Genomic DNA, 27262 nt, shown 5'->3' with positions numbered 1-27262 from the left:
TTTGGGCCGCAATCGCTTCGTCTTCGCATTTCCCCCGCCTCCACTACTTGGGATGAGATCCTGCAGTATTCGTGCTTTACTCATCTTCTGTCGACCTGGCTCCAATAGCTAATAAGACGTGTTCTTCTGCAACGTGCGGTGCTCCTCCATTCCTATCGCGCGCCTGCCCCGAACCTTTAGCACCCAGAGTACCTAGAGGAACCCAACCCCAGTTTTATGAACTGACCGCCCGTTCCTGCGGATTTACACTCCCCTCCGACTCGTTCTTCCCTCGAGCTGCCTGTGACGATCTGGAAGATATGTGTTGAACGGAACTAGTTGTCAGGCTGCCTCGAAAGCCAACCTGAGAAGAAATGGCTCGGGTCGTGAGAAGGGTCATGTCAGCTTCGGCTCGGCGCGCGCCCAGTCGCGCTGTCAGGCGAGCTCGCAAGCATAAGGTGATCATGGAGACGATCACTCAAGAGAAGAAAAAACTGCGGAGCGTGGTACGTGTCTGGGAATCAGTTGTATATGATGGAAGCTCTCTAAACATGCAACAATAGATCTGTTTCGAGGCGCAGGCGCCGAGTGGTTATACGTTCATCCCAGCGGGGAATCCTCTTCTGACCACATCTTGCAAGGAGCGGTGTCGAAAAGATGGACTCCAGGTCTACGCAGTCTCGGTAAGACATACATGTTCCCTTCCCAGGCCTTTCCTTCGAACGTTGTTGCTCAACTCGACCAGACCACACCTCATATGAGCACCCATAACCTGTCCCAACATGTCCATAGAATAGGGTATCACTTCCCAAGTACAGTGGTTGCGGCGGCTTGCTCAGAGCTAGGCCTGTACCTTACGAGTGCTGGAAAAGCCGTGCCCTTCCACACACTGGGTGCTCTACAAGAAAATCCCCCTGCAAACTCCGAGGTTGATCAAATTACAATCAACACCGAAGCAAGAGATGCAATCAGGGATCTCTTCCCTAACATTCCTGATAACGATATTAACCAAATTATCAAAACGGCTTTTCAAAAGGTAAGTCCGCTGAGAATGTTAATGGAGCAAACGCGTGAGAAAGATCGGAGGTACCTGATATCTATGTCTACGGTGTCAGGGTCAACGAAAAGTCGGCACAGCATCCGAATTGCCTTTGGCTCGCAGAGCCCAGCTGGCAGTGGTGGCACACATTCGCCACCTCTACACTGATTATGATCGCCTTTTGAAGCAGAAATCCTTCCATGAAGCTAGGTCGGAGGTCGAGCAAGTGACCCTGGCCAAGGTTATCGCATGGCGTGGGGACGATGAGAATGGCCAGACAGCCCTTGAGGACGTCTTCCGCGAGGTAATCGTTATTTCAGATGACGATGACAGCGAAACCGAAGAAGAAGAAGGGCTCGCGCCAGCCGGCACTAGGGACCACAATGTGGAGATCCTCTCCAGCAATTCCCGGACCCACGAGATTCAAACTCAACCCATCAGTGCTGTGCATGTCACAACCCAGGATCCTTTGCGAGAGCAGTCCGAGGAAGCCCCGCCTGGGTTCCGGATTGTCACCCGTGTGCCCGCCCGGAGTGCCATCAACCGCCGTGGATTCAACAGATACCAAGCCTGGAACCGCGCCTTGAATCGCTATCGAGCTGAAGCCAATGGTACTCAACAGGTCCCGATCGGTGGTGTCACCTCCGGTGAAAAGCAGAGCCCGCAATATGGGAATCGTCCTGTTGTTGTTCATGAGATGCCAGATCCTAGACGCCGACAAGTTCCACTTTCGTCCATGGAGATTGTCCCCGAGAGCAGAGTTCTAGCAGTTTATGCTGAAAAGCCTGGACAGCGATTGCTAGCCAATCCACCAACGGATCCCCTGGCTGGGAAGAGCCACGTAGGTGCTCAAGAAAGACGTCCTCCTTTGGAGCCTCAGCCGATGGTTGCCCAGTATGAATCCAGAGGGCGACCACCGCCACCACTAACCACCCAGAAACCACATGAAATTCGTCATTTGGAAGTCAGACCCTATCCTGCTGCTAATACTGGCTACTCTCAGGGTATATCCTACCCGAACACGAGCACTCATGCTCGGTCGGAGAGGTTCCCCATATCGCTCAACAATGGATCAAACGCGCCGGTGTTTGTGAGCGGGCCACAGGAACTACACCTAAACCGGGAGAGCCAATTTGGACATCGGACTGATCTTCACAGCCCCTTTCATCCCAGGACAGCACCAAGCCGTGAGGATGCAATCCCTTCAATTGAATTGATGGACTCCTCGAGCCTTGCAGAAAAGCGCCATGCAGATGGCCGCCTAGTACACCTGACCAACAGGATGTCGCTTCGTTCCGTAACCCCAGGTCATTCACAGGGTGAGACGTCCCGGCATGCCCATGCCGTTGCCCCGGACAGCCCGGATGATCAGAGCTCCAAGAGGAGACGATTGGCACACCATGCCGCGAGCGCTGTAAACCCTCGCCTCAATGACTGGAACACAAGACCCATTGGAAATCCAATTCCCGAAGGACGGGGCCCATACCGCCGCGATGAGATTGTCCTGCCGGAGCCTCATTCGTCAGATCGGTTCCACCTCCGTCGGGAGCCTCCCCCGCCTGCAGAGCAGCCTCTAGCCATAGGACACCCGCGTCAGAGAAACCCTGCCCACTTGGTTCCGTCTCAAGCCACCTCGAATGCCGGGCCCCCTCTAGACCGGACACATATTGCCGACCCGTATGGGCCAGTTCCCATGCATACCCAGTCAGGCCATCCTGGCTACAGTGGCACTGTCACCTCTAGTGATCGGACTATCGGGCCACCAACAGATGCTACTTACGCGCAAGTCCGTCCAGCTTACTATGATGATCGTAGTCCCCGTTTGGACCGTGTATGGCCCACGAAGCCTGAAGAACAACGATTGCCTGTTTGGACCTCTTATGCTGATGCCGGACACTCCGTGGTCCATTCTGCTCCCTCCAACGGGAAGCTGTACGCCGACGACTTTGTTCGTCCTGTTGACTACCGCGAGGCTCGTCCAGCTCCAGTGGTTTACCACGTTCCGCGGCCGAGACACCAACATATCCCGCGTGTGGAAGAGGACCGTGGCCATCCGGCACGGGCGAGGATTTCCGACCCTCATACCTGTCAAGATCTACCTCACTCCCAGGGCCCCCCAGAAACCCGTCATCCTCGAAGTCCACGGGTAGCTTTGGTCTCTCATGACCAGGCACCTCGTCACCTCAATGCCGGATCTAGCCCGCGCGAATCACACAGTAAACCCAGCGGCGCTTCTCGTGATAGACGCCCTGGTAGCGGGCTTGGCGCGCCGCGGTAAGCCCTCACGGGACATACTCACACATCTAGTCTTTCCTTGCCTTTGCTGGAACTAACATGATTGCAGACGCGTCCATGACCCGCGGTCTTTCCAGATGGTCGAGCAAAACCGCCCAATTTATGTGCAACGAGTCGAGTCGCATCCCCCGTCGCAGTATGCCGTCCCCGATGGCCGGCCCATTGTTATTGTGGATTGAAGAAGAGGAAGGAAAGGATTTTTCGGGCGTTTTGAGAGTTCCCAGATCAGGATTGATGCATTTGTTATGACGCACGCATTTGTCTACGATACTATGATACCCATCTGCCCATTCTTGCACTTAGATCGCCTGTTATTATGATCATAGGATGCCAAGTTCAAGACATTATCTTCGGCATGTTAATACCAACCTATTTTATCCTCTTAATATACTTCCGTATCGAAATTTGTATATCAAGGATCAAGGTAATATTCTATATGCCTGGGCAAATGTAAAACGTTCTTTCAAAAGTAGTTATCAAATGCTCTCATGAAGAAATGCGAAAGGTACATTGCGCTTGTAAGACCGTCCTTCACCAGGAAGCACGCGAGGCCATCATTCTAGTATATCTGGTAATACAGCACCCTGATACGACTATCCAGCCTCCTTGTCCTTTAATGCGCCATCGCTCCTTATTCCGGCCCTACTGAAACAGTCCATGCCGATATAACCCAGAAAAGGTAGTCTTAAACGGCCATAGTCTGCCCGTCAGCCTCGCCGCTATTCACCGTCTTGCCGGTCTTCTTGATCGCGGCCAGCACGGTATCGTATGAGACGGTAGGTTCGGTGGTAATATTCGCAGTCTGGGTCTCGAGGCTGACATCGAAGGCTTTGACACCTATAAGTCTTGAGTGTGAGTAAAATAGGCATCAAAGGCAGGGCAAGATAGCACTGCGGATCGACGGGGATCGACGGAAGAGCAGGCGCAAGAGGGAATTCGGGATATGCTGACCATCCAGACGCTTCAGAATTCGCTCGACGGCTCCGGAGCAGCCGCCGCAGCTCATGGACACGTTGAACTTGTACTGGTGATCGGACATGGCTGTGTTGAGTGGGATGTTGTAGATGGAAATGTCCGCGGGGCTGGCGGGGAGATTCAAAAAGGCGGAAGTGGGCGACGTAAGAAGGGGGACCAAGGGAGGTTGATTACGACGATGAGACCAGCTGGCCTGATCTAGATTATATATATTTAGATAGCACAGTATAGGTGTACTACAGGGGTGGTTTGGCTTTAATAATGTTTGTTCTTCTGTTTACATATTTTGTGTTAGTTTATATTATCGATGGCATTCCCCGAGCTCCAATTTGTCATAAATCTACTTTTCGAGTCATTTCCGCGATTGGCCCGACTTCCCGACAGGACTGGCTAGTGGGTTCATCAGATTCACGGGATTCGTGCAGGGTCAGTCGCACGTCATTTTTATTGAATTGATCGTAGTAGATCAAAGGGATTTTGCTTTTTGTTATGAACTTTATGTACAGTAATCAACGCAATAATCGCGCCTAGCTTGGCGCTAAAAACCGGGTATTCTACGCTCAGCTCCTGTAGATTCAGTGTGGTTAGAATAGCTAAATCAGGTCATCAGAATTCTGGCGATGCTACTTGTTTCATTTAGCCCATAAATTGGCCTTGACGCGTTTGAAGAGCTTTTTTATAATTGGCTTGGCACCTTAGAACAGCATCAAGGCGAAGAGCGTAGATGTGGTAAGATCTTGCAACCGTGTAAATTTCGCTGATTTTGATTGACCAAGAAACGCGTTAAAAAGAGATGTCGAAAGAGTTGTCGAAAGTGATCGAAAAGGATATTCCGAAAGAGATGTAGAAAAAGATGAAGATACTAGTGCTGTATCATCATTCATAAGATTACATTCGATGCTAGTTTAAAAGCATCTATAAAGATCTAAAGACTCTCTACATAAAGAAGGTATACGAAGATGATTATTGCATAGATTTCTAACCACATTCCGCTATGACCCTCTAAAATCCCGCGGCCCGCCGCTTCTTCTTAGGTTTCAGGTTCGTCCTCACCTCACGTGCTCCAAACATTCCGCGCTCCATCTGGGTCATCGGTAGTTCATCCAGAGTCGGTTGGCTGCTGGGCAGTGGGAACGCGGGTAGTGCGTCTGCAGGCTGACTGCCCCAGGTTCGGATTGAGGGTGCAATGGGAGTCCCAGGCATGGATGTGGCCTCGGGCAAAGTTGGCGGCTGCGATCTCCTTCGTGACCGGCTTCTTCTTCGGGGTAGACTCGGGCCTCCTGTGCGCCGCGCCTCTTCTTCCTCTAGCATGTTTGAAGTCTTTTGCCATTCGTATTCTGCTGGATCCGCGCCTGGTTTCCAGTGAGATAGCAGGTTGGCCACGTTCCGGGCCATAGGGCGAGGCTGTTTGAACGTGGTAAATGCGGATAGACCACTGTAGGGACGGTTCGTAGTGTCCTTCGAGGACGTTTCTGATGTTCCCTGGGAGTTATCTACTTGGGTGGCTGTTATTTGACTGCTGGGCAGTTGTGAGGATGATAATGTCATAGGGAGATTCTGTGAGGACATCTGTTCCACTTCCGCAGGGTGGGCTTCGTCTGTGGTTTCCACTGGTTGTAGCGCAGCTTTGGAGCTTGGTGGATTGGATATCCGGACGAGGCTTGATAAAAGTAGATCAAGAGCAATCCCACGGACGACTCTCTCTTTCATGACACATGTAAATCGAGGGATGTCGTGCGAGACGCTGGTCACCCATTGTTCCACCAGCTGGTCATAAGTTCTCACGAAATCCAACGGTGGCGGCTCATCTGAGGAAATCAATGGCATGCCATGCAAGACATCTGAGAATCTTTGCGGCAGGATCATGTATCGATAAGGAGCCTGTTCATTGGGAGTCTCGGGTATGATGGTAGAGACTAGACGTGTCAGATGAAGGGCAGTGTCATCAATATCCTCTAGTACGGGTCGGCCATGGTTCAACTCAAGCCTGTTATACGTTTGCGTTAGTCTGTTTGTGTTGTAAACACTGAGACAGCCTGCTTACATGGTTTCAGTTACCATCCAGCCCTCCGAGGTGTCCACCAGGTCAGTCTCCCGATCGAGGATGAGCTGGTCAAACGTGGATCCCAACGGACCATTGTTGTCGGGGCTCCTGCCAACTGCCAATTTTGCCACGGCAGAGGCATATATAGACGTCAAGTCCAAGGTCCACTGGAGATCTAGATCATCTTCGCTGGAGAGCTTTTGTCGAACAGCCGCGAGGGGACGTGCGACTGTCTCGTCCCAGTCATCCACAATGAAGTTTTCATCATTGTCTATGTTCTTCTTCGGGACATGGTGTCGCTTCTTCAGTTGTAGGACCTTGCTAGTCTCCAGGTGCATCTCATCTTCGGTCTCTGGCTTTCCATCTGGAAGCCTGAAAAGGCTCTCATGAACAGCAAACGATGAGTCGATCCAGAATAGCTTTGCGAGCTTCATATCAGGGTTGTAATGCGATTTACCAACAGTCGCAGGAGTGTGGGCGATTTCACGGAAAAGCAAGGTTGAGTAGTGAACAGACATTCCTTTCTCGGTCAAAGAATCACCGAGTTCCGATGGCACATCGAGCAGAAAAGGATCTGGCACAGGCACTAACTCTGTCGGCTCGTCTGCAAGGAACGGACATGGGAAAACCTGGACAAGCTCAGTAAGCTTGGAATATAGCACCATGTGCAAGTCTAGTTCATTTAGTATATATTCAAATCAACAGTCATATACAAGATCATTCGCATACCTCCATCAATGAGCAAATCACTCATACGTAGTGTTGAGTCTTCAGAGTCTCGGAAATGACGCCAGGCTAGGCGGGGCCGTAGCGCCGTTCTTGAACCATATTCGTTTGATGTTGCCGTAGTGAGATCAAACCAGAGTAGCCGAGATGTGGTCAAGACAAAAAAGTGAGAAACATTCTGAGAACTTCGTTGCACATCAAGAATCCACTCGGACTGCCTCGTCATACCAAGCTCAACGATACTGCTTCCATTCTCACCCTCCGCTAGCCAGTACAACATAAGGGAACGTCGATCGGCGACCAGAAGGGTTGAATAATCAGCGACCCATTCAATAGACGCCCAGCCATCATGCCGTGGGCGAGTGGAATCAGGTTTATCATTCGTGTCGGGCAATGTGCCTTTCTTCGAACATGTAGCGGACCAGTTGGCTCTTCGTCGTCGTTGTCGACCGGATATATCCCAAATGCTCCAGTTACCTCTGATATCGACAATAGCGAGCTGTCGCGGATACCATGGATTAAAGGTCACATCAGCATGTGGAAACCCGCCGGTATGCGAGTTCGATATGTCCACTACGGGATTCGCATCAAGCCGGGAATTTCGAAGGGTCGGGGTGAATGCAGCCGGGTCATCGTCTGGGATGTACATAGGTACCGAGTCTCGATGGTATAGAGGCCGGAATATGGTGGTGGCCTCTTGCAGGCGAGCAGCCATCCATACACTCTTCTCTTCCAGCGGCCGCGCGAAGCAAATGTGCTGAATTGGGGCTCCCCGCTTGGACCATTCAGTGACTTCTGTCTGGCCAATGCATGGCACACGCAATGCAAAGCCATCCAATGGTAGCTCAGCCGTCTCATCTGTCAAGGCTCGAAATGAGATCGTATTGCCGCACTCCCCCGTTACTGATGCCGCGATAGCGACTGGCACTCGACCCCTTGTGTCTTCCGCGCCATGATATGTTGCATACCCTAGATCAAGAAGAGAGGATACTTGTGGGTCGCAGATATTGCTTGCGGTCAGAACCACTTTAGAAAATGCGTCATCTTGAAGAGATGACCATTGAGAGGCGAGTTCGGGAAGAACATGTGGAATGAGTTGCGGATCTGCCGTTCGAACAGGTTTCGATGAGTTTTGGGTCTGAGAAGCAGGAGTAGGTGCCGGTACGGTCGTCTTCGTCACCCCGGTATATGAGATGGGAATATTCCCAGCGAAAGAGCGCGAAAATGTCCAGGTTTGTGTCTCCGGGAGGTAGATAGCTCTTCCTACGTGCCCATAGAGTAGAGCACCCTGGGGATGTTCATCCATCGGATCTCGTTTTGCTCCTTGCAGTGTGCGCAAGACCGAGCCGGAGCATATCGAAAAGCTCTCGCAACTCCAACCGTACTAAATCAATGCGAAAATCGAGAGCGATGAGTATGCTATCGCATCTCTGACGTGACGGTCGAGGTTGATCCGGTTCAAGTCCGAAAGTTTTTTGGCTGCTTATCGATAAGGCCATTTGTCTGCGCCCGTTGCGCCGCCAACCCAAAACAACCACCGATCATCAACGCGTCAAAGTTCCTTCTCGTCACCCACCACGTCGCAAACTTTGTACATCAGACCGTACCAACACCATAATACTATAACTGTGGTGATAATTCGTCATGGCTGCTTCATTTGAGCCCTCCCTTTCCACGAGTGGCATGCGCCCTCCCCTCGCCTCGGCAGATGCCCCCTCCATGGCCGACTCGCTGCCCAGCATCAATTTCGGATTCGAAGACCTGCGCAATCGCATGGCGCAATTTACCGCCAAGTTTGACGCATTCATTGAGCGAGGTCGCAAGCGGGTTCTTGAGGAGCGAAACCAGTTTCATATCAATCTCGCCGAGCTGCAAGGTATGGAAAAGGGATTCTTAGGCGCATGCCCCTTGGGGTATAAGCTAACTAGGCATGCAGAGGACGAGCGAATGCGCCAGCGAGATATTGAAATCACCAGCCTCAAGGTCCAAACCCACGACCAAACCCTCCAAAAGGAAGCCGCCGAGGCCGCCGAAATGCACGCCGCGATCGCCTCTATCACCATGGAGCGCGATGCTCGACTCGCCAAGCGCGATCGCCTCAAGCAACAGATCGCAGAAACGCAAAAGGCGATCAATCAGAAGTTGGAGGCACAAAAGACACATGCAAAGCACTTGGATGCCCAATCTCGACTGAATTTCCCCGAGTTGGAATTTTGGCAGGATTACCTTTGTTTACGGATCGAGGGTGCTGGACGAGAGGACCGCTTGAAGTTTGTTTACAGCCATCTGTTGGAGAAAGATTGGGAGGCAGAAGCTTGGTTTGAACTGGGCACTGCCAGTCGTGACTACGAGGTATTCCACACGAAACCCAAGGTAGATAGGGATGCCTTGGAGCGAGTGGTGGATCTGGTCAACGACGACCGAGATTTCGGGGCATTCCTCAAGCGGATGCGCAAGTTGTTTATGGAGACGATGAACTAAAATTATGTGGATCGGGTTGTAAAGATATTTGGTTATGACTTTCATGAGGTAAATTAATGCACAGGGATAATTGTGTTCATTGAGGTCATCAAAAAAATACGTAGACCAGCACAGGCACCGATGCGATATGTGATATCGTTAAACCCTGCTCAACCACCCGTTGCCTCGCGGTAGAAAGCGACACTCCTATTGGCACCTCCGGTAGCGAAGCATTCGGACCGGGCAGTCTTGGGAAGCCACTTGACACTCCAGACTGCCTTCTCAGTCTCGGAGTGTGTAGCAACACACATCTTAGTATCAATTGACCAGACCTTGACCTTGCCATCGAAAGAGCTGCCAAGCTGATTAGTGTCCTGGTTTCTTGGTCCTTCATTGAACTGTATGCACTTACCTGCTCAGAAGATACTCGCCTGAACTGCTCCATGAAAGAGACAGAACCCAAGCACTGTGGCCAGAGAGATTGGCAATCTGTTCACCAGAAGAAGTGTCGTAGAGAACAATAACCTTGGAATCTCCAGCTGCCGCAAGAATTCTTCCACCGGGAGAGAAAGCCACCGCCCGCACCGGCTTCACCAGACCTGAATTTCTGGTTAGATTTGGCGGGGTCACGAAAGCTCAAAGTGGTGCGTACCAGATAGAGAGAACGGCATGCGGCCAGTATCGGTAAGGAAGATGTAGACAGCACCATTTTCATGGCCACTGGCAATAAAACGGCCATCGGCGGACTAGAAGTGTCAGCAGAAGTCATGGCCTAGCAATATCACGGAGGACCTACCAGGTCGATGCATGTGCCGAAGCTGCCTTTGGTTTCATGGTCTCGTATTTGGGCACCACCAGCATTCAAGTCCCAAACGCCAACACGGCCACTCTCCGAGACACCTGCAAGATACTGACCATCTCCAGACAAGGCAATGGCCCACGGATGAACATCCTTCACGGAGGCTGTCGACTTCGTATTAGCACCAATGAAACCCCTCCTCATGGATGCATGGATGTCTGATCTGTACCTGTAGTCGCGGCATCTGCCGACCAATAGCCCTCCTGGCTGTGCCAAACCTTGAGGTTCCCGTCGAATCCGGCTGTGATGGCGCGAGAGCCATTGGCATCGGTCACGATGTGGTGGCAGCCCAGTGGGTGAGCTCCATCGATGGACTGGACCAGTGGAAATTCCGTATCTGTAGTCGAATGTACCTTGATGGATGGTGCCCCTGACACGGACAGGACCTGCTTCTCAGTCACTGCCAGGGAGAAGATGTCGACCGGGTGCGCTGGGCCTCGGTCAGCTTATATCAGTTGAGTTTGAGATCTCGCCAACCCACCATTTTCGGCTGAGCCCCACGCAAGATATTGTCTCGACTAGATGGGGTTAGCAGTGATACGGGCTCGTGGGTTTCGATATGGACAATACCATGCTGGGTAGGCTCTCAACTTGAGAGACTGTTGTTCCAGATTCAGAGTGCAGTCACACTCTCTCTGTTATGACGTTGGGAGCCCGCAACTTCGGGCAAGCTTGTGGTTCCGCCTTTGCGCCTCAGGCGAAAACAGAAGATGCTGAACAAAGCCGCGTCTACAATCTACCAGTGGATTCAGATCTATACTAGCCAGTTGAAATTATGCCAATTTACTCCAAACTCATAATAATTGAACAGAAATAGAATTTTCAAATAGGTCATTACGACCAAGATATTCGAATATAGCGAATTCACGCTTTTTTCCCACGTAACCAGACGCCAGATGCCATGCAGCAGATATATCCACAACCCAATTCCTAGAAATACACAATGCGCTTCGTGTCTCCTCCGCGAAGTCCGCTCTAACTCGCTTCTCAAAAATGAAAAGAGAATTCCCGCTCCTGTTTAATGTTCGGTCGCATCTCATGCGACTTGCGCCGACTTCCAAGACTGCTTGATATCTAAGAAACCGTTAGCCTTTCAATGTTCGCAACAAGTCCAGGGAGCGCATTCGCTGTAGTCTGTCCCTCGACATCTTCCCAAACAGATAATACCGAGAGTCCCGGACTCTGATATGAGGGGAAAGAGGTGCCTTGTTGTACCTTTCACGCAAGTGGGACACAACACATGAGCCCGCTTGACCTGACCGCAGCCGGGGCACTTGTTCAGATTCTGTGCGTCCTTCAAGGCTTTGCCGGCCATTTGACGATGGCGCTTCTTCATGTGCGAGGTCTTCTTCTTGGGAACGGCGCGAAGCACAGACTCCCAGAGGTCGGCGAGCAGCGGAGGAATCGTAATGGAGATGGGCAGAGCGAACGAGGCGGTAGAGAGGAAGCCCAGCGGAGGCAATTGGGGCAGAGCCCGTCGGAGAGGAAGAGCCAGAGCCATTGTTCGACTTGGACAGAGGGGGGTGAGGGTGGTGAGGGTGGTGGAGATTTGCGGAGAAATCGACGAAGCTTTTGAAGGTCGAGCCTGCCTCTTTTGTCTTTTGGGCGGACTGCGTTTTGCACAGTTCGGGGCAGCCACGCTAGTCCAAATCGGGAATAGCGCACCCCTGAGTTCAATAGGGAAATAACAACGCCGAACTTAAGGGGCTCTCCAGCATCTTCACCTTGGGGAATTAGTTCACCTATCTTGATTTCTGGTTTCGGTCTTGGTCCTTTCTCATCCCACCTTCTTTTTCCCGTTGCTCTTCAATCTCTCAATCTCCAAAGATGGCCGCCGCTACCAGCGCTGCTTCCTCTCAGCAGCCCACTGTCTTCCCTCACAGCCATGTCGGTTTCGACAGCATCACGTCTCAGATCGAGCGGAAGCTGTTGAAGCGTGGTTTCCAGTTCAATGTCATGTGTGTTGGTATGTATGCACTTGTTTTCTAGCTTTAAGAGCTCTGGCTGACTTATCCTTCTTCTCCTTGCGTACAGGACAAACTGGCCTCGGTAAATCGACTCTGGTCAACACCATCTTCGCATCCCACTTGATCGACTCCAAGGGTCGTCTTACCCCCAACGAGCCCGTGCGCTCCACCACCGAGATTCAGACTGTTTCGCATAGTATGTGTACCCCGGGAAGGATGCTTCAGACGTGAGGGGGATAGCAATGGCTGACGACGTGGCTTTAGTCATTGAGGAGAACGGTGTGCGTCTCCGCCTGAACATTGTCGACACACCTGGTTACGGTGACCAGGTCAACAACGACCGCTGGTACGAACAACCCCCGGATATGCTATTCGATTCATATTGGAATTCTGGAATGCCTGGTATAGATTGGAAACTGACATGGCACTAGCTGGGACCCTATTGTCAAGTACATCAAGGATCAGCACTCGGCATACCTTCGCAAGGAGCTTACTGCTCAGCGTGAGCGCTATATCCAAGACACCCGTATTCACTGCTGCTTGTTCTTCATCCAGCCTTCCGGTCATGCGTGAGTCCTGCCCTGCTTGCTCAGCTAACAAGCTACTACCATTGATCTGACTCCCTGTACTAACTGAATCCCCGCACTATTCAGTCTCAAGCCCATCGATATCGTTGTCCTGAAGAAGCTGTCCGATGTCGTCAATGTCGTCCCCGTCATCGCCAAGTCCGATTCCCTCACCCTCGAAGAGCGCCTGGCTTTCAAGGAGCGCATCAAGGAGGAGTTCTCCTTCCATAACCTGAAGATGTACCCCTACGATAACGATGAGCTGGACGATGAGGAGCGCGCCATCAACGCTCAGATTAAGGTATGCGACTATACCGCGCATTTTCCCCCACTATCCATGTCTAATCAGTTTCTTGCAGGATATTATCCCCTTCTCCGTTGTCGGCAGTGAGAAGACCATCGTTGTCAACGGCAAGCAGGTGCGCGGTCGCCAGAACCGCTGGGGTGTCATCAACGTTGAGGACGAGAACCACTGCGAGTTCGTTTACCTGCGCAACTTCCTGACCCGCACCCACCTTCAGGACCTGGTTGAGACCACCAGCCAGATCCACTACGAGACCTTCCGTGCCAAGCAGTTGTTGGCCCTGAAGGAGAGCAGCGCCGCCGGTGGCCACTCTGGCGGCAGCCGGCCCATCAGTCCCTCTGCTGACCGTGAGCTCAGCCGTAACTCCCAACGGGCGGCCATGAACGGCTACTAATTTCCCTTTCTCCTTCTCTCTTCGGATGGTGTTGCGGTCGTCCCATGTTTTAGTGGAGTGAGTGCTTCCTGATAAGTATTCGGCGGTAGCAAACAGACCTCCTCTCTCCCCTTCACGGGCAAGGCTCTCATTTTCCCCTTCTCCGAAAATTTACTGTCCTTTCGACGCCAGCAGGCCCTTGCAGATATCCCCTTTTCCTCTTTTGCGTCTCCCTGTTTTTCTGTCCTCAACATGTTGTATTACCTCGAAGAACTCGAAACGCTTCGATTTCCATTGGGCTTCTCTTTTTTTTCTCTTTGTTCTCTAGGATTTTGTATTGCCGGGAAAAAGAGTCTGGCATCCAGCGCTCGTGCCACTTGGTCTTTTCCATGTACTTAGTTTCCTTAATTATCCCTGATGAGAAACTCTTATTCTTGGACTTGTGTTTCTAGTTTCGGTGGCCATGCACTGGCCTTGTATTATTTGTATTGCACAATGCTCTCCAACATAATGCATCATTGGGCCGTTTCAGCTCAGTTTGTACGAAGATTCAAACGCTTGACAATACTATGTTCTATACGGAAAATCGGAGTGACCGCCTCTTTATTGCGGCGCACCGAAGCGACCACCATCCACAACCCAGTCCCGCAGCTCAGCGTAGGCCTTCTCCAGATCGTCGTTCACAACGATCTTATCGTGGGCACCAGGCTGCTTGGAGAACTCGAGCTCGTTAACAGCCTGGTCCAGGCGCTGGCGCAGACTGTCTATAGTTCAGAATATACAATATTAGCGCATGAACATAACGAATCATTTGATCTAATCTTTCTGGGCGCATGATTACCTTCAGTCTCAGTTCCACGAGAACGCAGCCGACGCTCCAACTCCTCCATGGAAGGGGGAGCCAGGAAGAGGAATCGAGCGTTGAGATCGCTGTTCTTCACTTGCTTGACACCCTCCATCTCGATATCCAGGACGCAGATGCGCTCCTTTTCGGCGACGGCCTTGACTGCTTGCTTGGATGTGCCGTAGTAGTTGCTGCCGAATTGAGCTGGAGAAGGGTTTTGTGTTAGTCTTGTAAAGAGTATTGTAGAAACCAGGGTAATCGATTGTGGGGTAGTGCATAGTCACGTACCGTGCTCAATGAATCCGTTCTGTGCGACAAGCTCGAGGAAAGCTTCCTTGGTCACGAAGTTGTATCTTGACGGGCATTAGCATGCGATCAATGCTTCTTCTTGTCTGTACTTGGGGTTATGCTCGCTCACTCTCGTCCATCTTGCTCGCCGGGACGGGGAGCCCGAGTAGTATTGGAGACGCTGAAACCGAAGCGATCTATACAATTGAAAGATCCGTTAGAAGGTGACAGAGGTCAAGTGGAGGGAGGGCATTGAATCCTTGACTTACCAGGGTACTCCGCAAACAAGCGCTTGAGGAGTGTGGACTTTCCACAGCCTGAAGGGCCGCTGATCACGACTGGGCGGAATTGGGCTATATAAAGCCAAGAAATTAGTATTCATTCTCAGCCTTGTTTGGTAGAATCGTGAGAGAGAAGGCGAATGGTTGGGATGAGTAGGAGGGGCATGTATGCGCCAGATGGAAAAAGGGGGCCAGGATATCGTACCAGCGTTGGAAGCCATGGTGGAAGCGAAGCGATTCGTAACAGATAAAGATCTAGAAGCTGAAAGGGCACGGAGAGCTGCCAAATGATTCATATGAAAATAATTGCAAAAGTTGCGACAGAGTCAAAGACACAGAAAGTGGACTACGAAAACGATTGTCCGGCAGAATACAGGCGGTGTGGATGATAGTGGGTGTGGATCTTCTCTATTGGTGGCGATTTCTATACAACAGTGTGTGCTAGAGACAACAAAATACAATATTACCACCCTGGATAACCCCACAGTTGGATAGTAGAAAGAATAAAACACTGCACACTAGACGATATCGCTATGACTTCGCTGGACCTGGGTGACTTCCACGTCTCATCGTGTTCCTGTCTCCAGCCTCTGCTTCTTGTTCCAGAAAATTGGACCATAGCTCGGCGAGCGTTTCCTTACTGGATGCTCCATTGTCCATGAACTCGGCAAGGTTCGGTGTGCTGGGTGTGCGTAAGGGTGTACCAGGAACTCGAAGCTTTCCGGTAAAGCTGGAGGTTCCTGGTCGAGCCAGACCAGCTTGCTCGCGTTGTTCTATAAGGATGGGTTAGCAACTTGCAAATCAAGAATGGATATCAGTGGAGAAACTCACCATCGTCCCAGCCCAGTAGAGCCGCGATGAGCTGGAGAATCTGGAATTTTTTGGGATCTGACCGGTCCAGTGCAAGGAAATGTAGTAGATGGTTTGTTACAATTTGCCTAGAAACCCCAGATTGTTAGCAAGAACTTGTTCTTCCCCACAGAGCAGAGTTAGACAAGAAAGATAGCTTACCGGTCTACGTTGTCTTCCGGTTTGCCCTTCTTCAGGAACCGAAGTGCTTTGGTTAAGTGGTCATTCAACGTGACCGCTTCATGTCGTAGCTTGCCGATGAGAAGATTCTTCTCCTTCACCTCCTTCTCGAATGGCCGCATCCGCTCCAATTCCTCTTGCGCCGTGAGGAGATTCTTGTCAGCGTTCTTGGCTTGCTCCTGGGCTTCTCGCAAGGACTTTCTCAGATCCTCGAGCTGAGTGTCGGAGCTCTCAATCAGTTCTCGAAGCTCCTGCTTCCGCGCCAATTGAATTTCTTGTAGTGCTCGCTGAAGACCATCCACCGTGGATTGTTGGCTATCGCGCTCGCCAGATGCCCTTTCGTAGGCATCCCGCAGGTTGGCAAGCTGGTCCTCGAGATCGCTTGTTTTCTCGGCCAAGTTCTCACGGACAGATCGCTCCTCCATGGCCAACACCTCCCAATTGTGCATGGCATCCTTGGCTTGTTCGAACTCGGACTGGAGGTATGCGTTTTGCTCGATTAGCTCCTCCTTCTCTTGGATCCAGTTTTGCTGGGACAAATTCGTTCGATCTCGAAGGGTGTCGATCTCCTTGGTCTTTTGCGCCGATTCTTCGGAAAGCTCTGCTAGTTCTGTAGACTTTGATTCCAGCTGTGACTTGAGTGTAGCGTTCTCATCCTCCAGCTCTTCGATTTGGGATCGCGCTTGAGCCAATTCCTCCTGTTTCATTCCGTGAGTATGGTTTCCTCAAGGCAAATATGAAAGCAGTGTCACGCACCTCGTCCTCCTTAAGGCGCTGCCCTAGTTGCGACTTGATTGCATTCACCCGCTCCATGAGTTTCTGGAACTGCGTTTCTGCCTGCTCCTTTTTAGATTCTGAATCGTCCAATTTCTGCTGTAAGGCTTCCATGTCGGCCCGGTGTTTGGATTGTATCTCTTCCAGGGATTTGCGCATGTCGGTCACTTCGGCTCGGAGGGAGTCGCGGTCTCGAACGAGGGCATCGAAGCGGTCTTTGGGCTCGGCATCGTCTGAGTTGGGGTTGTCGACATTCTGCTCGGGTGTAGTCTTCTCAGTTGTTTCTTGCTTGACGATATCGGCGTCTGGGGTCTCGACAGGGTCGCTGCGGTCCTCTTCGGCCTCGTCCTAAGTTCCTTAGCAACGGTTGCGATGGCCGGGCGGGGAGTGGCAGCACCTACCTGAACTGTACCATCGTGGTTCTCGGAGGTTTCTAATTGTTCCGGGTCGGCCTGTTGTGCATTTTCCTTGGCCTTTGCGTTCTTCTTCCTGTTCTTCTTGGATTTCGCGCCTGGGTAGTTTGAGCGGGGTGAGCGGGTAAGTCAGGAAATCAGGGGAGGATATGTCGAGGTTCTCCGCACCTTGAGCAGTAGACGGGGAATTATCTCCAGGCATATTGGCCGCTGTATGAATTGTGCCCCGTCAGGTGAGGGGACGTGGGAGAGATGGCGGGCTGGCGGGTTCCTGAGGGTTTCCAACGTTCTCAAGGTTCGCAAGTTCCAAGCTGTCAACACCTCCACTAGCGCGCGGGCTGCCCGTTCCGCCCTGTGATCACGATGATTAATCGAAGGACAGCATCCAGCTCTGCAGTGGTTCTGATGTTGGGAAATGATGATCGGAGAAGTTGTTAGGTTTATCAAAATGCAAGTCGTCCTCCTCGCAGTTCAATTGGGGGTTTGCTTGGCATCCTTCCTCCTTCTCTCCTCTCTTGTGGCTGGTCCTATTGGGGCCTTGCGTCGGCCCCCAGCCACACATACAGACAGACATGGCGACGTATACTTGGTACATAGTCTGGAAAAGAAATCCAAACAGATTGATTCCCAGTAAAGAAATCGTAATATGGCATTGTCTTTCCAGTCGATAGGCAATAAAAGGGCCTAAGCTCCTTCTAGCGGGCTTCCATCCCAGACTTGTCCATTGCTTCTATAAATAGCATCTAATAGTCCGTGGTCTACATGGAGTACAGTCAATAGTCCACCATGATGCGGAGGATATAGTCTGTAGAACAATTAACTAAAAATCATGACTATTGCAACAAAAGCTCTCCAGGATACCAATAAGAGAATTATCAACCACGTACTCAGTGGATTGCATAAAGTCTCCAATTTGTAAGAACACGGGGGTTATGACATCAAGTGCAACAGCTTCGGCTTATCTTCATCGTGTTGCTGCCGCTCTCACCTATGTTATGTTCATGCTGTTCACTTTATTGAATCTTCTAGAAAACCCATGTTGGGCTTTCAAGAACCTGATAGGCGCTCGTGCAACACGTTCGAGTTAACATCTAGCTTATAATAAGAAACAAAGATTGATCGAGGTATAGCGGGATGTGTATATAGTCAAGCATACGTCTTGCAGAAGAATGGCATAAAACTCCATTCGTATGAACCATGAATGTCTATCAAGTTCACGGTTCTTGTAGTTTGGTAGACTCTGTGGTTTGGATGAGTTTGTGGAACGAGTAGTGGACAGCAACTCTAATTCCTCTCCTCTTTCAACTCCCCAGTCTCTCTTCAATTCCCTTTTTTTCGTCCGACTTGCATTCAGAATCGCATAACCGAGATTTGAATGAATTAAAGTTTCCTCTAAACTCCCAATTTTCGGCTTTTCCGCGCAGCGTTGCCGTGGAGAAACTCTATGGACTGTCATTCCGGCGCAATAACCTCTCTGGGAGTTCTACCGACATCGCGTCAGTGCGAAGCTTTCCAGCTTCACTACGACTCTCCTCCACCTCCCCGTTTCGTCTAACATGCGCGCTGGCCCGCAACGGCATGGTCGATTCCTTTGAGAATTCCGAAACGCAGTTGCCGATCTACGAGCTCCCTTGCCCATACAGACTCGGATGATGGCCGGGAAAGGTTTCGGAAGCTCTTTTAAGGGCACTCACTCAGCACAACATTTATATCCACCATTCGCGCTGGCACGGCGAGACATTCTGAAACGGCTGGAAAGCACGAGATTATCACTGTGGTGCGAAATCAGATGGCCAAGATGCAAGGCCCCAGAGTCAAAAAGTACAAAAAATCGGACAATACTGATCTAAGCGACGCTAGGTGGAGAGCATTCGCATTTGATGTCGAGGACTGATTTTTCTTGCTGGATCCTTCAATTCCTCCGGCATGACGAGGAAATGGAGCCAACCGTTACGCGGCCGGCAATTATCTCAAAAAGCTCGTCCCCAGGACCAGCTCTAGCTCCAGCAATCGGTACCGGCAATGGAGACAGCCAGAACTGCGTGAGATCAGCACTGACTCCTGAATTGCCGAGCTCGCCTGTGCACAGTCTTTCCACCTGAGTCGGGATAATAGTCACGGCCAATCTTCGGGCGAGAGCGATCATCTTTTCCTGAGCCGAAGCACCCGAAACAAACACGAACCATTGCTCTCTGCCCATCTTGGACAAGGGCTGAAAGCCGCCCGGAGACAACAACTGTATGTGATGACAGGGCTGGAAATGCGGCCCCAGTTGGGGGAGCCCGGAACCAGTGAAAGCGAAGCCCTAAGACTGGCTAAGGGTGGCTCTCAACGGGAGCCTCACGGCCCCAAGTACAGCCAAAATTGCTAAATGTTCCCACCTCTGGGCCGCCTCTGGAACCACCACCGATGCTTTTTCCCTCTTCCACTTCTTCTTCCAAGTTTCCACCCCCCTGGCGGGCCCCCACCCAACTGATGCGCCGGACCTCCTATGCACCATGCCGGGATGTCCACTCGTGAGTCGGATTGGCCCTTCAATCTAAATGGACTTAAGCGATGTGTCCGACCCTTGAACCCTATATCTCCGCGGCGAATCAGCTTCCTGTCTACGTGGTCTCGTCTCGATCCTCCCCGGCTAGCTCGATCCTAGCCGGAGCATGTCATTTTTCTCTTCCGAAAAAACCGTTACGCCAAGGGCGTTGGTTGCATAAGGAACGTTTGCCCACCACGGGCGAGCCCGTGGGTAAATTTGGCAAACTACGGAGATACCAATACGCCTATACGTTGCTCTGTCAGTCTCCCCCCTCCCTCCTCCACTCTTCCTCCGGTCCTTTTTTGGTTTTATTTTCAAGGTCCGGTGTTCCTTTGATACCTTTCCGGACTTCCCGTTGGCTCCTGGCCTCTTGGCTTATGTCCATTTGGGTGATGCTGGTCAATTGGGTTGTCTTTGAAAGTTTGAGAGTTTGAGTCCTAAACCATTGAGGCGGCTCTCGTCATCTTCTCCTCCCTCTTTTTACTCTTGTGAATACTACTTGATTATTTCCGTTTCTCCGTATATATCCTTCTACCACATGTCATGATACTCTATCCAAGTTCTCTCTCTATACTACTACGTTGCCCCCCTGGCCCCCTTTGACTCGCTTCTTCCCCAGTCGGCATGAAGGCCGACTTATGCCTAGCCTTGTCTAACGAGGTTTCTTAAGTTCCATTGAAACTTCCAATTTTCTTCTCCCGTCTTACTATTATTATTATTTTTCAGCATCTCGGGGACTACTGAACTGGGTCCCTCACTCACACACACACTCCATCCACACACCAACTCCCCTTTCCCACTTAATCCCACCCCCTGCTCCACCTCGGCTCCATTATTCATTATATTATTATTGCATTATTGTCTTATTCCATGATTGAAAAGATTCCCAGTTCCCCATCTGGTCGTGTGCAGAAATCCTTCCTCTGTCTTTGTTTCACGCTTGATCTTCTTCTTCCCTCCGCTCTCGCCGCTACAGGCCATTTCCATTTCCATTTCCGCTCGTCAGCAGCGATTTTCTCTCGTTTAGCGAATCTCGAAGCTATCAGCTTTCTTCCTCTCCTTCTCTTTTTCTCTCTCTCTCGTCACGTTCTAGGCAATCAGTCTACCGCCATGTCCAAGGACCTAGCGGGTATCCGACAAGCGTTGGAACGTGCGCGCAACTGTGAGGATGGCACCGTGGACCCGCAAACCACCGCCATCCTCGAAGCCGCCATCACCGAACTATGGACGCGCATTCAGGCCGATCCGGATAGCTATGTGCTTACCCGCGACGAGTTCGCCCTCTTCAATTACTTCCTCGAGCGCTACCGCGGCTCGCCTGTCGCCCAGCGGGCTGTGGCGCGATTTTGGAACAACTTTCAGGCCTCCCCCAACGCTGGGGCCAAGAAATAGTCTGGACCACTGCAAATAAAGTGGTTCGCGATCTGCAACTGGGCTGAACCTGAACGGGGGCACTACGTCACTCTCATTCTTATTTTTTGTCTTTCATCTCTTTCCAATTCTCTCTTTCCCTGTCGCTTGTCTACAACCCTTTCCTCTGCTCATTCCTTGTCCATCTGGGATGGTGGGGCAGAGGAAAGGAATAGAGAGAGGAACGAGGGACCTATCCATTACAATCCAGGACGTGGCTGGAAATGACCGGTCTGCTCTGCATGATGCAAGCCCTGGCTACTGCCGCTGCCGCTATTCATCGTGTATGCCGATGCAGTCCAAGACAAGAGCAGAGCTGCAAGAATTGGAAGAACCCCCCTCCCCCCGGTGCGCGTGCCCATGATGAAAATAACCCACATGTGACCACACACCGACAATCAGTCTTCCCCAATAGCAAGCTTGGCCTTGGCCTTCCTCCAATGGACCGGTCCATAAGACTATGGGGTAACTACCGGGGGACGGGAGGAAGAAGAGGGCAGAAGGGCGCGAGAACAAAAGGACCGAAACAGAAATACCCAAACAGCGACAACTCGCCCTCCTCTGGCTGGTTGGATTGTTCGCTCACCGGTTTGCCTTGCCTTGCCCCCGCCAGCAATCCAACAGTCCAACAGTCTAACGAGGACTCGAGAAATCAACAAGCGACCAATAGTGAGACGAAGAGAGAGGGAAGGGGCAAAGGCAAGCATGATGCAAGAAGATTGCGCTTCCTGCGGGAGTGGAGATGTGCGGTCAGGGAAATTAGCCCTGAAATCCCTGCCCTCTCAGGTCGGGACTGCATGCATTGGGCAGGGCAGGGCAGGGCATCTCCGCATTATTGCCTGGCCACCCGGAGTCCTCTGATTGAATGGAGGAATTAAAAAATTCACTCTTTCTCTCTGCCAGCTGGAACCACTTGGTTCGAGAGAAGAGGACCCTGGAGAACATCCACTTTGTCCTTCTTCCTTGTGCATTACTACTACTACTACAACTACTATTCCTGGCATGGTCAGGCAGAGACAGACCACAGGGAACAAAAAGATCCTCATTTGTTCACACAAATGATTGGATCCATGGTCTATCCTATCCTATTCTCGAGTTTATTTCATACTATATCCTGTATTATTATCTAACTCTTTTCTTTATTTTTACCCGGCATATGTATACCTACATTCTAATTTCAATCTGCTAGTGGAGAGCAGCCGCCGTATGACACACAGCTACACGGCCCCGTCAGCAATTCTCCGACTGGCTCGGCTCCGACGGGGCCTGACCGCCGTTGGAACTAGTCTTGATAAATTGATGAAATTAATCTTTCATTGCGTGCACTTAATCTAATGAACTTTTACACTTTTCCTCTTAGGATTTTAGGATATTTAAGTAGTGGTCGGTAGTACCCGTGGTGGGGAGATGACGCCGAGACGTTACAATGAACTATAGACATTAGACTCTGTCTAAAACGTATACGGAGCACGAGCACACTATGGGGTTCTAAATCACGTCGGTACAGTTTTTTTGATTTAAGAGAAGGGCTTGGGCTTGCGTCGGCTGAGGCTATCCCAGTTTGGTCATGGTATCGGCCGGAGGATGAGTGAGGGTATGCCACTAGTGTCTTGTGTTTGTCCTTACTGGGTGGGATACCTTTGATTCCCCGTTGCGTAAGGCGTCAAGTTGCGGATGGGCTACGAGAATCAAGCCTTACAGCCTTGATGACACATCAAATATCAAATGTCAAGACGAATAATACATTCCTCGCTGATCTCGAACCTGCAAACCTGAAAGAACGCCATCCGTGTGCCTGTTAATAATGCAAATCAAGCCCTAATGGGAAACCCTCAAGCTCTCCTCCTTTATCAAGAAACAATAAACGTCATGTTGCAATTCACCATGGAAACAAAGAACAAACCGCTCAATAGTATGAATTATCTGCACAGGAGAAACTGCCTCCTCTCACTCCTTCGCTCAGGTTATGGATGATGGACCGAATCGATGAATACACGCCGATGGAGCACTGCCGCAAGTCAGTCTCTTCAGAACATTGAAGTTTAAGAATAGTGAAATTTACAATAATCGCTCCCACAAAAACCAGACCAATGTTGATGCAGAAAAAGACCATCTGATTCCTGGTCGTGAACCAACGATGCCGATTGATGTAGAGCCAGAACATCCCCGGCAGACCGAAGGTGAACCAACTGGCAAACAGCGAGCTCTGGAGAAAGGTTAGTGAGAAGTTCCCTCTGCTGACAGGTCCAGGCTAATGAATACGTACCGCAAGGCCCAGGACATCATTGAAGACAGGAATCGCCTCTGCAATAATCCATGAAATGATCCACAGAACAAAACCGAGGGCTGCCCATTTGACCCGGCTCACCATTGATTTGCTATACATCGCTTTGGTGCCTCGGAGCAGGAGAGAAAAGCGGTATAATGCCGGGGTCCCCTTTGGAAATGACTATGCTGATCATAGTCACCAGAACTGCCATAACAATGCTGATAAAGCTGACCGTTGACAAGTGTGAGAGCTTCTCCAGTCGCCGTGGGAGTGTCAAAATAAATGAGACCACTAACCCGAGGGCAGAGTACAACAGTGTGCAGCTGCCATGGTCGGTGAGAACATTCATCATGATGGAAAAAGTCAGCACGTGGCTGCCCATGACGAACACGTAAAATACAAGCTGGGCAATTCCCAAGAACTGCCGGCCATATCGCCCAAACAGGAGGTCTCCTGCATCTGCCATGCTGTGGATTTGCATGTAGCGGCTTTTGAGGGTACCAATCGTATAGCCCGTGTAGGTGGAGATGATGCCAACAACAAGGATAGTGATCACGCCCCTGAGGAATGAAGTCAGCAATGATGTTTGGGAGAAAGGTGAATGTCGCAGGAGAAGAGGATACGGAATGAGTCCCAATGTCGACAGAACCTTTGGTAGAGCCAGAATCCCAAGTGATATGGTCTCAGCAATCATGACTGGTCTTGTCAGCTTTGGCATCTGTTTCGAGGGAGACCGTAGCCTACGCATTCCGGCTTGCCTGAAGGGGATATATCAGCTTCCGGATGCTTCTGTCATATCGAATGGGAGAAGACTTACCACCAGATCATCGTCTTATACTTCACACCCGCATCGCTTTCGTCGCCGAACGGGTCCTGATTCACCGTGGACGGCTCTGGGGCGACAGTGTCCTTCCCAACTGGCGTGACCAGTTCAAAGCTGACTGGGTCAGTTGTGCTGGAATTATGAGGGTTCATACTGGATAAAAGGATGAATAAGTGTAGTTCGGGGAAGACACGCTTACAGTCACTAATTGGTGTTGGTGGACAAGGTACCCGCTCAAGGGCGCGCTTGCCATTTTAGCAAACAGTCTTCTATACGGAAGGCCAGAGGCAAGATAGGGACAAAAAGTGCCATTGAAGATTAAAGAAACATTTCTATTTGTACAAGATCGCTCTAATTTATTTACCACACACATGTCTATTTGTTAGCCGGAGAATCCGGGGAAATCAAGGGATCATCATTGGGGTTTGCATCGCCCTTGAGAATGTCGGCCGGAGGATCTGGAAAGAGAAGAACCTCAGGTCAGTCATTGAACATTTCAACAGTCCCAACCCGTAATCATGGATGGAAGAAATCACTTACCAGTTCGAGAAAAGTGCTTGCGCTCTTCATTATCGAGCTCCTTGACCCGTCCACTTGAAACCTCCTGGCGAGACAGGCCCAAGAGGCTCTTGGGAAGACCCATGGAAGACAGATAAGAGACGGACTCCTTCCACTCCAGGTCCTTGCGCTTGTTGGACCACTTCAGCTCCTCCGCCATGAGATCAATCACATTGGGGAGGGCCTCCAGGGCGGCCTCGGCATTCAGGAAGGCCAGTCGAGTACGACGGGCGATGACATCGACCGCAGTCTGGGCATACTCGTGGCGGATGGCATAGCGCACCTCACCATCGATGAAGGGGTACAGGGCGGAGATACGGCAACCGCGCACGGGGTAGCGGGCATTGGTGGGGGACGAGAGAGCAGCGACCTGCCAGGCACGGTCACCGTAGGATTGGGTCAGGTGCTGGGCCACGTCGGTCTCGAGACCGAAGTGCTGGATCAGGTTGATAAAGAGGGTCTTGGAGTAACCGTGGGCACCGATCAGGCGCACCTGGTGGGTCTGGCAGCTACCGTCGAGAACGGCGCCATCAGCCACCAAGCCACTGCCGCCAGCACCACTAATGTCTGGCATATCCGTGAGCTCACGGGTCTTCAACTGGAAGGAGTTGATCGCCTCGTCGACCGCCTCCTCGGCCATCTGGCGGTAGGTGGTCCACTTGCCACCGGCACAGGTCAACAGACCTGCGGGGGAGACGGTGATCAAGTGGTTGCGGACGAGGGCCTGGGAGCTGGTCTTGGCGGGGTCGCGAACCAAGGGACGAATACCAGACCAAGCGGCCAGGACGTCCTTGCGGTCGACCGTGATGTCGGGGGCCAAATAACCACGAATCTCCTTCAGAATCCAGTTGATATCGGCCTCGGAGGGCTCGGGCTGGGTGGTGATCTCGGTGGGGGCGTCGGTAGTACCGGCGATGGTGTTGCCCTGCCAGGGCAGGAAGAAGATCACACGGCCGTCGGAAGTCGATGGATCAATCAGACCCATGTTGGAGGGGCTGTAGTATCCGGGGAGGATAATGTGGACACCGGAGCTAGGAGCGACAATCTCCTGAGTGCTGGGCTCGTCCATCTTGCGGATTGAGTCGGTGAAAGGACCAGTGGCGTTGATAATACCCTTGGCGCGAATCGTGAACTCCTCGGTCTGCTCTCCATCCTTGCCGGGAATCACATCCTTCAGACGCGCACCGTTCAGCTTACCGTCTGGACCCTTAGTGAGACCAGTGACTTCCATGTGGTTGACCACAGTGCTGCCGTAGAGGGCCGCGGTCATAGCGAGAGAAACGTTCATACGGGAATCATTGTGGGCGCCATCTACACAAGTCAGATTAACCAAAACCGAGAACAATCGAGAATCAAAGACATACCATAGTAGACCATAGCACCGATCACATTATCGCGCTTGAGCATAGGGAATGCATCAATGGCCTTGCTCTTGGTCAGGAAGTAAGAGCTCTCAATGCCCTCGGAACCAGCCAGAAGGTCATAAGCCTTGCAACCCGCCCAGAAATAAGGAGCCTGCCACAATTTCTGCACGGGCACCATAATTGGAAGCCATTGGGACAAATGGGGAGCAGTGTTCAAAAAGTACTTGCGCTCGCGGAGAGCTTCCTTGACCAGCGCATACCTGCGATGACATCACCGGTTAGAAAAAAAACCAATGTTCCAAAAGATCCAAAAAAATCAGCAATCTGGCAAGGTAGTAGAAAGAACTAACTGGTTGTAATCCAATTCCCAAAAGGCCTTTTCCAAATAACGCACACCACCGTGTACCAACTTGGTACTTTTACTGCTGGTGCCAGCACTGAAATCATCGCGCTCCACTACCGCCACCCGCAAGCCTCGGGTCGCCGCGTCCAACGCAATACCGGATCCTGTCGCACCGCCACCAATGACCAATAGATCATAAGGCTCTTCAGTCTGGCTGCGCTTCAGGTCCTTGATCTGATCAATGCGACCCTTGATGGCCGGGAAGCTGGGAGGAACCAGCTTACCCTCATGGTAACCGGGAGGAGGGACCGCGGGGGCTTCCAAGCCGGGGATATTGCGAGGACGGTAGGAAATGTAGAGAACTCCCGCTCCGGCAGCCGCGGCCGCCGAAGTATAGAGAAGAGGTCGCAGGAACTTGCGCGAATGACGAGCGGCCATTATCCGATCGGGGGGATATTTCTGTTGGGAGATGAGAGGGAGGGAGGGATGGTGAAGTCTCTAGTCTAGAAATCACGGTTAAGCTCTGCTTCGCTGCGCCAATTGCAGGTTGAAGTATGACGAGTCCCAGTGATCAATTGGGGAGTTTTGACGGAGAGAAAGTGAGAAAGTCGAGGATGATGCTTGCTCGGAGAAACACTCGGAGAAAGATGAAGGCGGAGAGTGAGAGAGGGTCTGAGGGGAAGAAAGCGGAGTGGGGGGGTGAATGGGGAGAGTGGTGGAAGAGCAGAAAGGGCAATTCCTAGGAT

The 27262-nt window shown here is 51.4% G+C and overlaps 13 protein-coding genes across 13 annotated transcripts; 4 read left to right on the top strand and 9 right to left on the bottom strand.

Moving 5' to 3' along the window:
• Positions 1 to 353: 353 nt before the first annotated feature.
• Positions 354 to 3492, top strand: N7473_011622 (DUF2293 domain-containing protein; the record flags this gene model as incomplete). Its single annotated transcript, XM_057157561.1, has 5 exons — positions 354 to 485; positions 543 to 662; positions 725 to 1015; positions 1095 to 3292; positions 3363 to 3492. 5 exons carry the CDS (start codon positions 354 to 356, stop codon positions 3490 to 3492), a joined length of 2871 nt encoding a protein of 956 aa, XP_057003411.1.
• Positions 3493 to 3731: 239 nt separating this feature from the next.
• Positions 3732 to 4542, bottom strand: N7473_011621 (copper metallochaperone ATX1). The gene is made up of 2 exons (XM_057157560.1): positions 4265 to 4542; positions 3732 to 4150 (listed from the first exon to the last, which is right to left on the bottom strand). The coding sequence occupies exons 1-2, from the start codon at positions 4350 to 4352 to the stop codon at positions 3999 to 4001; spliced, it is 240 nt and encodes a 79-aa protein (XP_057003410.1). The 5' UTR covers positions 4353 to 4542; the 3' UTR covers positions 3732 to 3998.
• Positions 4543 to 5256: 714 nt separating this feature from the next.
• N7473_011620 (uncharacterized protein) lies at positions 5257 to 8493 on the bottom strand. Its single transcript, XM_057157559.1, has 3 exons — positions 7062 to 8493; positions 6333 to 7005; positions 5257 to 6275 (listed from the first exon to the last, which is right to left on the bottom strand). Exons 1-3 carry the CDS (start codon positions 8362 to 8364, stop codon positions 5291 to 5293), a joined length of 2961 nt encoding a protein of 986 aa, XP_057003409.1. The 5' UTR covers positions 8365 to 8493; the 3' UTR covers positions 5257 to 5290.
• A 209-nt stretch (positions 8494 to 8702) lies between these two features.
• Positions 8703 to 9539, top strand: N7473_011619 (kinetochore Spc25 family protein; the record flags this gene model as incomplete). Its single annotated transcript, XM_057157558.1, has 2 exons — positions 8703 to 8934; positions 8995 to 9539. The coding sequence occupies 2 exons, from the start codon at positions 8703 to 8705 to the stop codon at positions 9537 to 9539; spliced, it is 777 nt and encodes a 258-aa protein (XP_057003408.1).
• A 149-nt stretch (positions 9540 to 9688) lies between these two features.
• On the bottom strand, positions 9689 to 10950 carry N7473_011618 (SKI complex subunit WD repeat protein SKI8; the record flags this gene model as incomplete). The annotated part of the gene is made up of 7 exons (XM_057157557.1): positions 9689 to 9872; positions 9931 to 10117; positions 10171 to 10264; positions 10315 to 10481; positions 10547 to 10807; positions 10859 to 10895; positions 10948 to 10950. 7 exons carry the CDS (start codon positions 10948 to 10950, stop codon positions 9689 to 9691), a joined length of 933 nt encoding a protein of 310 aa, XP_057003407.1.
• Positions 10951 to 11413: 463 nt separating this feature from the next.
• Positions 11414 to 11878, bottom strand: N7473_011617 (mitochondrial 54S ribosomal protein bL32m; the record flags this gene model as incomplete). Its single annotated transcript, XM_057157556.1, has 2 exons — positions 11414 to 11451; positions 11593 to 11878. 2 exons carry the CDS (start codon positions 11876 to 11878, stop codon positions 11414 to 11416), a joined length of 324 nt encoding a protein of 107 aa, XP_057003406.1.
• A 326-nt stretch (positions 11879 to 12204) lies between these two features.
• On the top strand, positions 12205 to 13608 carry aspD (septin aspD; the record flags this gene model as incomplete). The annotated part of the gene is made up of 6 exons (XM_057157555.1): positions 12205 to 12343; positions 12412 to 12540; positions 12609 to 12690; positions 12776 to 12913; positions 12998 to 13211; positions 13270 to 13608. The coding sequence occupies 6 exons, from the start codon at positions 12205 to 12207 to the stop codon at positions 13606 to 13608; spliced, it is 1041 nt and encodes a 346-aa protein (XP_057003405.1).
• A 582-nt stretch (positions 13609 to 14190) lies between these two features.
• N7473_011615 (guanylate kinase) lies at positions 14191 to 15221 on the bottom strand (the record flags this gene model as incomplete). Its single annotated transcript, XM_057157554.1, has 6 exons — positions 14191 to 14351; positions 14429 to 14635; positions 14720 to 14784; positions 14850 to 14916; positions 14989 to 15072; positions 15206 to 15221. 6 exons carry the CDS (start codon positions 15219 to 15221, stop codon positions 14191 to 14193), a joined length of 600 nt encoding a protein of 199 aa, XP_057003404.1.
• Positions 15222 to 15415: 194 nt separating this feature from the next.
• Positions 15416 to 17809, bottom strand: N7473_011614 (putative Golgi matrix protein). Its single transcript, XM_057157553.1, has 6 exons — positions 17385 to 17809; positions 17205 to 17314; positions 16786 to 17151; positions 16012 to 16727; positions 15832 to 15938; positions 15416 to 15773 (listed from the first exon to the last, which is right to left on the bottom strand). Exons 1-6 carry the CDS (start codon positions 17416 to 17418, stop codon positions 15532 to 15534), a joined length of 1575 nt encoding a protein of 524 aa, XP_057003403.1. The 5' UTR covers positions 17419 to 17809; the 3' UTR covers positions 15416 to 15531.
• Positions 17810 to 19128: 1319 nt separating this feature from the next.
• N7473_011613 (uncharacterized protein) lies at positions 19129 to 19416 on the bottom strand (the record flags this gene model as incomplete). The annotated part of the gene is made up of 1 exon (XM_057157552.1): positions 19129 to 19416. One exon carries the CDS (start codon positions 19414 to 19416, stop codon positions 19129 to 19131), a length of 288 nt encoding a protein of 95 aa, XP_057003402.1.
• A 1203-nt stretch (positions 19417 to 20619) lies between these two features.
• N7473_011612 (uncharacterized protein) lies at positions 20620 to 21141 on the top strand (the record flags this gene model as incomplete). Its single annotated transcript, XM_057157551.1, has 1 exon — positions 20620 to 21141. The coding sequence occupies one exon, from the start codon at positions 20620 to 20622 to the stop codon at positions 21139 to 21141; it is 522 nt and encodes a 173-aa protein (XP_057003401.1).
• Positions 21142 to 23537: 2396 nt separating this feature from the next.
• On the bottom strand, positions 23538 to 24403 carry N7473_011611 (uncharacterized protein; the record flags this gene model as incomplete). The annotated part of the gene is made up of 3 exons (XM_057157550.1): positions 23538 to 23988; positions 24052 to 24186; positions 24246 to 24403. The coding sequence occupies 3 exons, from the start codon at positions 24401 to 24403 to the stop codon at positions 23538 to 23540; spliced, it is 744 nt and encodes a 247-aa protein (XP_057003400.1).
• Positions 24404 to 24626: 223 nt separating this feature from the next.
• N7473_011610 (glycerol-3-phosphate dehydrogenase GUT2) lies at positions 24627 to 26954 on the bottom strand (the record flags this gene model as incomplete). The annotated part of the gene is made up of 4 exons (XM_057157549.1): positions 24627 to 24709; positions 24792 to 26120; positions 26174 to 26433; positions 26524 to 26954. The coding sequence occupies 4 exons, from the start codon at positions 26952 to 26954 to the stop codon at positions 24627 to 24629; spliced, it is 2103 nt and encodes a 700-aa protein (XP_057003399.1).
• Between the last annotated feature and the right edge of the window lie 308 nt (positions 26955 to 27262).

The sequence above is a fragment of the Penicillium subrubescens genome (assembly GCF_028828155.1).
Source record: "Penicillium subrubescens strain IBT 31985 chromosome Unknown utg000010l_segment0_segment0, whole genome shotgun sequence".
In the NCBI taxonomy this organism is placed as follows: Eukaryota; Fungi; Ascomycota; class Eurotiomycetes; order Eurotiales; family Aspergillaceae; genus Penicillium; species Penicillium subrubescens.
Note: the sequence above shows the minus strand (reverse complement) of the source record. Positions and strands in the feature narration are given on the sequence as shown.

What these genes read in the sequence shown, in the direction of transcription:
- N7473_011621 (XM_057157560.1), bottom strand. Translation starts at nt 4,352, where the DNA reads ATGTCCGATCACCAGTACAAGTTCAACGTGTCCATGAGCTGCGGCGGC. An exon ending in AATTCTGAAGCGTCTGGATG is followed by an intron (nt 4,151 to 4,264) that starts GTCAGCATATCC and finishes CAAGACTTATAG; the next exon opens with GTGTCAAAGCCTTCGATGTC.
- N7473_011620 (XM_057157559.1), bottom strand. Translation starts at nt 8,364, where the DNA reads ATGGATGAACATCCCCAGGGTGCTCTACTCTATGGGCACGTAGGAAGA. An exon ending in TGATTTGCTCATTGATGGAG is followed by an intron (nt 7,006 to 7,061) that starts GTATGCGAATGA and finishes TAAATGAACTAG; the next exon opens with ACTTGCACATGGTGCTATAT. An exon ending in TGGATGGTAACTGAAACCAT is followed by an intron (nt 6,276 to 6,332) that starts GTAAGCAGGCTG and finishes AACGTATAACAG; the next exon opens with GCTTGAGTTGAACCATGGCC.
- N7473_011614 (XM_057157553.1), bottom strand. Translation starts at nt 17,418, where the DNA reads ATGCCTGGAGATAATTCCCCGTCTACTGCTCAAG. An exon ending in TTCCCCGTCTACTGCTCAAG is followed by an intron (nt 17,315 to 17,384) that starts GTGCGGAGAACC and finishes CAAACTACCCAG; the next exon opens with GCGCGAAATCCAAGAAGAAC. An exon ending in TCTACTGGGCTGGGACGATG is followed by an intron (nt 15,774 to 15,831) that starts GTGAGTTTCTCC and finishes CCATCCTTATAG; the next exon opens with AACAACGCGAGCAAGCTGGT.